Source organism: Stenella coeruleoalba, assembly GCF_951394435.1.
Source record: "Stenella coeruleoalba genome assembly, chromosome: 11".
NCBI classification, from domain to species: domain Eukaryota; kingdom Metazoa; phylum Chordata; class Mammalia; order Artiodactyla; family Delphinidae; genus Stenella; species Stenella coeruleoalba.
In genome coordinates this window covers 45,402,081-45,413,819 of record NC_137157.1, presented here as the reverse complement: position 1 = coordinate 45,413,819, position 11,739 = coordinate 45,402,081, and the positions used below count along the sequence as shown (strand labels likewise).

General features: G+C 40.6%; 2 protein-coding genes across 4 annotated transcripts in view; one reads left to right on the top strand and one right to left on the bottom strand.

Moving 5' to 3' along the window:
* Window positions 1–1,371: 1,371 nt before the first annotated feature.
* LOC307194146 (large ribosomal subunit protein uL14) lies at window positions 1,372–1,882 on the bottom strand. Its single transcript, XM_079937034.1, has one exon. The coding sequence runs from the start codon at window positions 1,845–1,847 to the stop codon at window positions 1,425–1,427; it is 423 nt and encodes a 140-aa protein (XP_079793160.1). The 5' UTR covers window positions 1,848–1,882; the 3' UTR covers window positions 1,372–1,424.
* A 2,854-nt stretch (window positions 1,883–4,736) lies between these two features.
* Window positions 4,737–11,739, top strand: part of TBC1D15 (TBC1 domain family member 15) — a 66,304-nt gene continuing 59,301 nt past the window's right edge. For 2 of the 3 annotated variants that reach the window (XR_013830563.1, XM_079937607.1), the window contains exon 1: window positions 4,737–4,815. Coding sequence is in view for 2 of the 3 variants with exons in the window: in XM_079937607.1 (XP_079793733.1) it covers window positions 4,786–4,815 (30 nt within the window). In the remaining variant the exon portion in view is untranslated. The remainder of the gene's footprint in view (window positions 4,816–11,739) is intronic. The other variant, XM_079937608.1, reaches the window with a different exon arrangement.

The window sequence follows — 11,739 nt, the reverse complement described above, 5'->3', positions numbered from 1 at the left end:
AACCTGTGTCCCCTGCGTGGGAAGGTGGATTCTTAACCACTGCGCCACCAGGGAAGTCCTGACATTTTATTTTTCCATGGATGCAAAGTTTTCTCTCATCTCTCTAAAGGAATTAATTATAATTAAAACATTTTCTTCTGTTCTCTGCATTGTTTGTCTTTAATTGCTTGCTGTTGATTTGTTTATTTTAGTCTCTGCCTTTCTGCTTAAAGATTTTCTTCAAATGTGGAGTGATCCATGGTTCTCTGTTCATATGTAAGAGACTGGAATGAAAAGCTGATTGGAAGTTTTAGGTATAGATGGGGCTTGTTGATCTTTGTTCTTCGTGGTAGAATGACATGGTTGGGTCATTTCAATGGAGATTCCCAACTGTCAATACTGGTCTGATTTCTTCAGCTGGTCAATTTATCCTTAGAGAACTCCAGCATTCTCTTGGCTGTCAGCAAAGTCTATGCTTCCTTCATGGCACTACCTTGTATAGTTAAGCGCTAAAACAAAGTTTTTAGTCTGACTGTTGTAAGGGTTCAGGCAAGGTAGGGATCAACGAGTGGCAGCAATGTTGGGGGAATCTTAATAAGTGATGTGTGATGTGGGATAAGCCCTGAAAGACAGATTAGTCAAACTGAGGCGAGAGAATCAAACTGAACAGTTAATACATGCTGTAGTTTAGAGAGGGGAGTGATCGCTTTCAGATGATAGTGTAGCACAGCTGACTAAGACACGTATCTCTAATGAAGTCTCTATTCAGCCATAAAGCAGCTCATGACTTTGGCAAACCATTAATCTCTGACAGCCTCAATTTCTTCAACTGAAAAACCTGGGAGACTATCTCTAAAGTCCCGCCCAGGTCCAGAGTTTCTTTAAGGTACTTCTTAAGATTCTTTTGCATCATATGACTTTTTGAGTGATGTTATAATTAGTGAATGGCCATATAGTTTATGGGAGTGAACTTAGAAACTATAAAATTACTCACTTCCATGAAAAGTCATTATTTTAAGTTATAGGTAACTTGACTTTATTTATATTAAACTTATATGCATGTGGCTTTAAAAAAGCTGTCAACTTGTTATATGTAAGTGTACTATGATTTCTTTCCTTCTATTGTAGTAAAAACCTAAAACATGAAACAAATTACATTGAAATCCTGACCTTCTTTCTTCCCTTTGCCTATAGACAGAGGATATTATTGAAAAAGGAAAATGGTCTCTTTCCTCTTGAATGTAAAGTATAACTGTGCCATTTCTAAATGGGGAAGGGGAATTAGTTGACATTAATTTGTTTTTTTTTTTTTTTTTTTTTTTTTTTTGTCTGCACTGGGTAGTTTTATTTTACAGAGGGGGTAAGGGTTAGGTGGTGTCAAGAAGAGTGACATGGAGCAAATAATTTTTATTATCATTGTTTTCTTTTACAAATACACCGAAGAATCATGCAATGCTGCCAGCATTGGATGCAATCCTGGGCCACAAGTCTGCACATTCCTTTGCAACTGGTCCTGTGATGGCAGAACCTTTCATCTCGCCTTTATTGTTTACTATGACCCCTGCGTTATCTTCAAAATAAAGAAACACACCATCTTTTCTCCGGTATGACTTTCGTTGTCGAATTACCACCGCTGGATGTACCTTCTTTCTGAGCTCTGGTTTGCCTTTCTTGACTGTGGCCATCACCATGTCACCCACACCAGCAGCAGGAAGTCTATTCAGTCGTCCCTTGATCCCCTTCACAGAGATGATATACAGATTTTTGGCTCCTGTGTTGTCAGCACAGTTGATCACGGCTCCAACCGGAAGACCCAAGGAAATCCGGAATTTCGCACCAGAGGACCCACCACGTCCTCGCTTCGACATCTTGAACGCCGGAAAGTGACAAAAAGGGACATTAATTTGTTAAACCAACACTTATTTAAGTCTGCTGTGGGTCAGGCATTTGTGCCAGGTGCGGTGGTTGCACATATAAAAAGCATAGTCCCTGCTTTCCAATAATTCATAGCCTAGTAGGGAAAGAAAGGAAGTTCAGTAAACCACTATTTTACAGTGTGACACCATGAAAGTGCAGAAATGGAACCTCTGTAATTGATGTCTGCTCGCTTGCTCAGCAGCCACTCCCCCTTTTTTCTGGAATGGTTCCTGGATTTTCCCCTGGGAATTATCCTTCTTCTCATTCTGTGTACTTTGACTGGAGCTGTGGGCATATAATTCAAATCTGGCCAATCAGAACATCATATACTTTGTGCCACTGTGATTGGCTCAAGGATGGTTCCATGATCCAAGCCAAGCCAATCTGCTACAGTGACAAGCAATCTTGGGACACAGTATCGAACAGTCAGGGTACAGCAGTTATTTGGTTATGGCTGGAGAACTGGGTCTGAGTTGGGAAGATAAAGCTAAAATGGTAGGCAGCAACAATTTATGGACCTTCTATGCTACACTGGAGAATCTGTACTCTTTCCTGAAGAGATAGGGAACTATTAATGGATTTTAAGCAGGGAGTTCACATGATCATGTTTATGCTTTAGAAAGATTAATCTGGTAGGAATATAAATGATGGGGTAGGGGGAAGATGAAGCCAAAAGCAAGAGAATGAATTAAGATGCCACAGTAGTTGTCCGAACCAGAGGTAATGAGAGACCTGAACCATAGGAGTGGCAGTGGGGATAGGAAGGAGAGACATAATAGGGATGTTCCCCAGAAGACATCAAAAAGGGGTAACATGATAGCAACACTTTCCTGGAGAAATTGTGGTCTGACTGCATCTCTAGTTCAGTAAATGGTAGTAATTTTCAGAGAACAAAAGCAAAATTTAAGTTTCATTTAAGACCATGTTTCTCAAACCTTAATGTGTACACAAATCACCTGGGGGTTTTGTTAAAATGCAGATTTTGATGCAGTAGTTCTGGGGTGGAACCTGGGATTCTGCATTTCCAAGAAGCTCCCAGGTGATGATGTTGTTGCTGGTCTGCAGACTACACTTTGAGTAGTAAAGATTTAGGATTTTTTGAGGTGTGAGTGGGTCATTCAAGTAAAAAGGGGCAGTAGGTGTAGGCTCTAGATTTTAGGAAAGAAAGAGAGACTTGGGCTTGAGATATTTGGGAGCCATCAGCATTTAGGAGGTGGTGATATCAGAATATGAAGATAATAGCCCAGGAATAGCTTTTGGAAAAAAGTAAAGAAGTCTAAGGATAGCCCATGAGTAGCACCAGAATTTAAGGGGCAGCTGTAGGATGAGGCTTAAGAATATGAAGTAGCAGATGAACCTAGGGTGCCAAATTTTCAATGACAAATCTTTAATTCCCAAGCTTATTATATAAAATAATAGCTACCATTTATTGAGTATTTTATTCCTAGTACTCTACTAAGGGCTTCAACTTTTCTCCAAAACACAGGGCATAAGAAACGTCATTAAAACTTTTCTGTAACCACACCCTGTTACTCTGAGCTGGCGGAAAATTTATCCTGGGTCATTATCATGGCTCTACACATCACACCTAAGATTGCATGAAAGTTCTAGGGGGTCATACTTAGTCCAATACATTTGGGGAAGGTCCTCAAGTCTTCATTCAATGTTGGTTACTGCTAACATGCTCATTTCCCCAGCTGGTTTATCCTTTGCAGGTGAGCTGTTTTGCCAAGTGAATGCCAAGCTTGGGCATGGGGTCTTGGCTATGGTTGAAATCTCTGATGCAGCCTTCCTAGTAGTACTACACATCCATTCCCATCTAAGGTCTTGCCACCTCCTTCACCCATTAGGTCCCCAATATTCACAGAACCAGCAACTCTCCTCTTCTGTTATTCCCTTTGGTTGCCACTTACTCAACCAACCTCGAAAGCTTCTAACCTCTCTCCACTGTGTGAAGAGAGAAGTACCTCAATGGGCACAGGTGTTTTGGTACAAAGGGGCCTTTTATTCCGCCCTAGGGCAAGGGAAGTCCCAAATCTTGTGCCAGAGCTATCAGGGGGTAGTATCCAGTCATTCTTTTACAGCACTAACAAAACAAATTATTATCTTAATATCTCAACAAATCATCTTACCACATATGCACTGTCCCATGAAATCTTTACAACCACCCCATGGGTAATTCTCATTTTCCATCCTGAAGCTTGGATAAATTTAGAAACCTGTTTCCAAACAGCCATTAAGCAACTGTGGAGGAACTGTGAGCTACGTGCGATGGACTCTGGAGCAACGAGGGCGTGGTATCAAAACAGTTCCTATCAAAATACCTCGCTCTTGGTCATGTGTGAGTGGCAGTTACCAGACTCAACTTCAGAAACTTCACATAGAGGCGAGAAGTCTCTGTGTGTGCGCCTCGGATAGAGGGCTGGGGCTCCTTTAATCTTCACCACAGCCCTATCTCAATTTCACAGATGAAACCCTGACGCTGAAAGTGGAAGTGACTTGCCCACGGCCACAAAGCCAAGAGCAGGTTTGCTGGGTCCCAATATGCAGTCCTTTCCATCATACCAAGCTGAAGGGGCCTGCGAGCGGCTCGGAGTCTCGCCCCCAGCCAATCCCCAAAGCAAAAACACTTCAAATTACTTACCCTCCAAGGAAAATAAACTGGCACATGCGCAGTATGCACCAGCGACTCCACCCGAGAGGCCTCCGAGGCCTACTCAGTGCACATGCGTCAGGCGGCTCCTCCCGTCCCCGCCCGTCACTCCTCGCCATTCCCGCCACTCCCCGCCCCTTTCCCGCCCGGATATCAGCCTACTTTTGCCGGATGTTGTTGTGAGTCTGAGAGACACGTGAGACGCTGCTACGTCATCAAAGGCACGCGCAGCAAACATGGCGGCGGCGGTGGTTGTGAGCGGGAAGGTAGGTAACGGCCGCGGGAAGCATTCCTGTTTTTCTTCGGGCTGGGGCTGTTTTTGCTGCTTGGAGCCTGGCCGGAGAGGGATGCGAGGGCCTTTCTGTGTCAGGAACAGCCTGTGGAGGATGCAGGAGAAGATGACTAGGTGGTGTCAGCTGTTCTCTCGAGAATGCCGGCTCAGTCCGGGAATTAAGAGACCCGGCTCCTGCTCCAAGGCCAGCTAGGCCTCGGCGCTGTTCTGGTCGGCTCTGTCCCAGGGCGAGGGGCTTTTATTTGTATTGCCTTCTTAAGAGGCAGGTGGTTGCCCCGTTGCTTTCTTTTTCTGGCTTGATTTTCTCTGACTGGAGCTCTTTATGTCTGCTCTTCGGACTCCAGGATTTTTTCTCTTCCTAATCTAACTCGCCTTTGCTTCACTCTGGTGAAGGCATCTTTGTCCTCTTCGGGAAGAGCTGAAAACAGGTGCTTTGCAGCTGTGCAAACCAAGCGTGTATTGGATCCATTTTACCAGGTTGCCGAGTTGGTTGGTGATGGTGAGCAGCAGGGCATGTTTCCCTTCAGGGAGCTGGAGATTTACAGCATCGCACGCTTGTCTGGGAAGGCGTTAGTTACGGTATTTATTTCCTAGACAAATCTGTGATGTTCTCGTTGGAGACTCCGTGGTACCGTCTTACGGAGGTGGTCATTGACCCCGTCGTGATAGTTCGTTAGGAATTCGGATTAGGTGCGGAGGATAGTTTATCGCATAGTGCCTGTTCATGTTCCGAGGACACATCTTAATGCCTGTTGGTTAGGACTATCGTGGCATGCTACTGGAAGCATTTCCCATTGCGCGAGTATTTCGAAAACAGTTGGGTCGGGTAGTGACTCATCTAACACCAAGGACTACTTACTTCTCGCAGATAGCTTTCTCCGTTCCTTGAGTTTCACTCATTTTCTTTATGCTGCCCTCTCCATCCCATTTTGAATTATTTGACAGCGTTTGTGCTTTAGTGTATGGACCACTAGCCAGAATAACACAGTACTGTTACTCTGGAGGGTGATCTTGGGAAATTGAGCAAGCCTGAATTCTCCGTCCTTCATTTTCTTTATCCCCAGAATGGATGTGGTGCCAGGCATTATTTCTTGTATTGGAGTTGCTAAGATTACATGAAATAATAAAAACTTTATAAAAAATTACATACTTCTCCATACTATTTTAAATGATGGGTTGGTCATCGTTTTCAGATTTTCACGGTCTTTGGTTGTCTTGTCAGTTTTGTCTTCAGGGTGGATGCTGATCTTCTGCTTGGCTCACTGCATATTTTAAGGTTATATTGTTTGATTTTTTTTTTATCTAGGACTTTCCAAGAAGGGATCCTTTCTGTTTGAACTACACTTTTTCAGGTGTGGATTGATTTTGATAGAACCCTTGAGATGAAGCAGAGTTGTAAAATATAAGACTTTTTCCACCCTTTCCTTCCAGTCATTGCCTTTCATAATGTGACTTATTAGTCTTTTATTTCTTAGCTCTGCTTCGTCACCTCATTTATTCTCACTCATTGCAAATTTATACCCATTCTCATCACTCCATCTAAATTATTTTTCCATGCCCAAAGCTGCCCTTCTCCCAAATAATTGTATGATGACCAGCAAAAGCCACTTACTCTTCCCTCAGCAAGTTCAGATCTAGTTTAATGGCATCATCATTCACCTGGTTGCATGTAAAACAAACTTGGAGATGTCCATTTCTATAACAACGTCTAAGCAATAACCAAGCCCTACCAGTTTTACCTTAAAGAGGTTTCTTAAATTTGCTGCATCCTCTTCATTCTCAGTGCTTAGTTCATTCAGGCATTTAGTCTTGAGCTCTTGGCTGATTTTTCTCCTTGTCTGCAGTCTCTTTGCCCACCGTCTCCTCTGCACAACCACTGGAGTTATTTTCTAATGCACAAGTCTGATTGTCTCTTGCTTTAAAAAACAAACAAAAAATCTTAATTTTGTTATTGTCCCCATTGAAATAATACTCAAGGCTGGTTAACATGGCATAAAAAGCCATATTGTCTTTCTGGCTTTGTCTTATGCTTCCCTACTTCCCAGTCTTGTTTCTTTGGGACAGGGGAATGCAAAGAAGACACACACACACACATTTATGAAAGAGTGTGTATATGTGTGTCTCTCTGTATTTATTTATTCCTCACCCGCCACCCCAAAGGTTCAGCTAAGACCTGTCTAATTTAGAAACCTAGGGCAGTGAATGTTAACCAAGACTTGTAAGACTCACATGTGGTACTTTTAAAGAATATAGGTGCTGGGCCACAACCCAACTCTGTTGAATTAGAACCTCTTGGTGTTGAGATCTAGGATGTAGAGTAACTTTTCTACTAAGACTACTTTGCTTGCTTTGAACTTTGAGTGTAGGAAGTGATGGGGGGAGGAAGTTAATCTCTGTCATATGGAGAAGCAGTGTAAGATAACAGTCAAGAGCTTGGACTCTGGAGCCAAACAAGTTTCAAAAACTAACTTCACACTTGCTAGTGACTTCAGTCAAATTATTTAACCTCTCTATGCTTCAGTGTCCTTATCTGTAATATGGGGATGATAATAGTACATACTTTATGGGATTTTTAAGGTTAATAAGTAAATGTGTTAGAACAAAGCCTGGCACGTAGTAGATACTGTGTAGGTGTTATTCATCATCTTAATTTCCCGGCAAGTCATTGGTTGGGTATGGCAGAATTTTAAAGGTTTAGAATATGGTTTTTGGTATGGGTGTGAACTTCGTTTTTGAAATTACTTCAGTTCTAACTCTCAGTGTTATTTTAGGATTTGAAAAATACCTTGTTTTAGAAGTCACATAGTTTTGATGAATGAAAAATCATCACAGTAGGGCAGTGGTTAAGGAGATGGGAATCTGATTGCTTGGGTTCAGAACCTAGCTCCACTGCTTTATAGCTGTGTTAATTTGGTCAAATTTCTTAACTTTCTGTGCACCAGTTTTCTTATTTGTAAAATGGGGGTAATAATTATTTTCCATCATGGAATTGTAGAGAGGATTAAATGAGTTAATATTTGCAAAGCATTTAGAATAGTACCTGGCATCAGGTAAGTGCTTAAATTTTAGCTGCTATTATTACTATTGTTAAGGAAGATCTTTCAGACGGTCTTAAAGTTGTAAGGTTATTATTGATTTGGAAGTAGTTGAATGTTTATTTTTGCTGCCACTTTCTACAGAGAGATTAAGGCCGCTTACAAATATTAAAGCACTATAGTTATTTAAAATAAATCAGAGGGAAAAAACACAAAAGGAAAGTGAATAAGGGTAAGAAAGGTAAATGGAACTGGAAGTACGATTATTAAATAAACTCTGTGCTTTAGTGGGCTACAGTTTTGCCAAAGAGGGGAACTTGATCAATAATAAGAATTACAGGATCTACAATAAAATAAAAACAGGAGCAAAACCCAAAAAAACTAGTTTCTGAAGATTAGATCCAAGGATAAACTCTTCTGTAGTTTCTTTATACTATGTACTATAATGAATTTGATTATATAGCATATTGTATCCTTATGGTTAAAAAACCCCACAACCCTATAATGCCCATTAGTATGCTGATGGTTTTATACCAGTGGCTAGCTAAGTAGTTCAGTAAATACAGGGTACTGATTTGATGTATTTAGGTCTCTGATGATTTGACTGAATTCAGGGGTAGGTTGTTGTCAACATGAGTGGATGGATTCAGTGTTTCATCTATGTATATTTTTCTTAGCTGAGCCTGTGAAAGTGGGTTTGAGTTTGATTATAAACCCTGATTAGTTCTTGGAGTTCAGCTATTCTTTGTTGCTATGTATATATAGAACCATATGTTTTAACAATCAACCAAATAGGGGGGAAAGATTGACATTCTGTTGTGAATTTTTTTTTTCCTGGCTGTGATCTTTATTTCCCGCAGTTTTATTGAGAAATAATTGATGTACATCACTGTATAAGCTTAAGACATACAGCCTATTGGTTTGATTTATATATATTGTGAAATGATTATCGCAGTAGGTTCAGCTAACACTCATCTTCTCATATAGATCCTCCTGTGAATTTTTAGGGGAGAAATAGGGACACTGACTGCAAAGGCTATCCTGCTTTAGGATAATTAATGGAATGAGTTGAATTAATGGAATGAGTTGACTCATTGCAGAGAAGGCGGGAGAAAAGCGATAGTCTGAAATAGGTTTTGGCCTTATACCCAGTGCCTCTGATGGTTGCAGTTTACTTTTATTCATTTATTCAACAAATATTTATTAAGTATCTGCTTTCTTCCAGGCACTGTTTTAGGCACTGGGGATACATCAGATAGCCCCTTACCTTGGAGATTACAGACTTCAGTTCTTCAGAAGGAAAACATTCACTAAAAACCACTCGCTTGTTTAAATAAGAAAGTAAATATGAGTTTTAGGTCCTTGAAGTGGTGCTAATTTTAGTGAATGTTCGTTTTCTTGAGACTTGTAGACTGATCCTCATGAGGGCAGGGCCTGAAATGTTTTACCTGTGTCTGGCAGACATTCTGGCATATAGTAGGTATTCAGTGAAGAAGAAAGAGCAAGAAAGTAGAAAAAAATGAAGGGAGACTAGAGGAAGAGAGGTGTGTTCACTAATAGCACTCTTGTTTTGGAGTTAAAAAGTCCTGTTTTAGTATATTTGCATTTCACTCTAGGTCTGTGTTTTTACTGTGTTAGGCTGTGTTAGAATTTGGTTCTATTGAAAATAACTTGAAACAATTGGGAAATCACCTGTTATTTTTTCTTTGAGTTTTTTTTATGGCATTTTTAGTAAGAATTTATTTTGTAGCTTAAATTTGGTCCCTTCCAGTTCCTTTTAGATATGCTTGTAGTCCTGTGAAACCCCTTGCTTAAGAAAGATTAAGATTCTTAGTATCTAGCAGGTTTTCCTGGAGAATTTTCTTAGACTAGATCTTGTAACATGGTAGTAACTTTCCTTGTGTAGGATACAATATGAGTATGTCTTCTTTATTTTTCTAGCATTCTTTAACAAACATTTGAGTACCTTCTGTGTGCTGAGTCCTTTATTCTCGACACAGCACAGTAGTCTGCAACAAGTCATTCAATTTGTGATTTAATAAAAACACGACTTTTGGGGGAAGAATTCAAAATGCTGCTGAGACTAAATGAAAAATTGTAACCCAGCCTTTTAATTTTCACTTTTTGGTGGAAGGAAATCCTTATGAAATCCATTCACTGTTTCTTGTGCAATCTATGGTGTGTCTGTAGTCGTTGGTATAAGAGAAGTCATTCGTTTAATCCTTGTTATACTATACCTTCCATACTGCCCTCCTGTCTGACATTGTTTGGCACACTGATACGCTTAAGATGCAGTAATAGTTCTGCTGCCTGCTCTTTATTGAGAATTGTACCATCCTCAGTATCTCAATCTCTCTCTGTCTTCACTCTCAAAATTTGTGTGGTTTGTTACTCTTAAAACCACCTGTGTTCTGCATTTCTTTGAGTTACACAGTCATTACTGATTAACACACCCCAAATAAAACTCATTGTTTACTTTCTTCCTTCTGTATTCTCTCAGTGAATAACCGCATACACTCAGTTTTGTCCTTGACTCCTTTCCCTTCACCTCCCACATCTAATCAGTCACAAAGTCCTATCATTTTGACCTTCTAAATATCATTACAAGCCATCTGCCTTTCTTCATCCCTCTGCCACTGCCTTGGTTCAAGCAACCATGAATCGCTTCCTCCCTGGATTACTGCAGCTGTTCATTCTTGGCTCTGCAGCCGGTGTGTTGGCTTAGAAAAGGCAGGTCTGACATACCATTCCCTGCAAGAACTTTCTAATGACTTTCTAGTGGCAAATAATCATCTTCAGGGTGAATTCCAAACTCCCAAATTCCTGAGCATGGCTTAAAAATCCGGTATGATCTGATCTGGTCTCTACTCTTGTCTCTAAACTCTTAGTACTGTCTGATCTGGGTTGCAGCCATGCACTGAACTACTGCTCTCTGTATAGAACATACAGCTTCTTCCAAGAACATATACCCTCTTCTAGTTAAAATTGTCATTCTTCAGGTCTCAGGCTATATGTCACTCTAGTTAAAGTCTTCCTGATTTCTCATCCTGCCTGAGCCCCTTACATCTAGGTTAGCTATAATTTATTAGGGTCTGCTGTGGCAGCCTATTCAACCTCCATCATATGTTGTAATTGTCTGTTTTCTTGTCCTAATCCCCAATTAGATTGCTAGGAAGGCAGTGACTGAGTCTTATTTATTTATACCTAGAAGCTTACTCTGTGCCTGGCACATTGTTAGGCATTCACTGTACATCTGTTGAAGAAATAACTGAAATTGACATCTCATACAGGATCCTGTGCATACTTCTATCACACACTTCTGTGACCATTGATTTACATGACATTACTAGTTTAGTTAGACACTTTTTACGATGTATGTTTTTCCACCAGTACCTTTTACTCCCCACATCTAGTTGGTGCCTAATAAATGTGTATGAGTAAAGAAACTTCTAAATCAGATTAGGTGGAATGGGGGTGATTGGAAGTGTTGGACGGGCTATTGTGTTCTTTTGAAGGACTTCATAGAAGTTGTTTGCAGAGAGAAGGTATAAAAGGGTGTTCTAGGTAGAAGGAACAGAATGCACACACACAAAAAGGCACAAGGTTTTGAGGGAACAGGTGAGTTCAGAGGGTCCCAAGGCAGGAAGTATTTGGGAGTGTCAGGTGTTGCATAGCTGTAGATGTAAAGTGTGTTGTCAGAAGGATTTTGAGCTTAGGTGTGGATTGGTCAGATGTACGTTTTATTAAGATCATTTTTGGCAGTGGTTATACATTATACAGTTTACACAGATTATTGGAAGGTGATTAGCTTGGGGAAGAGAGACCAGAATGTTATTTTAGTAAACCCAGGCTACATATGATGA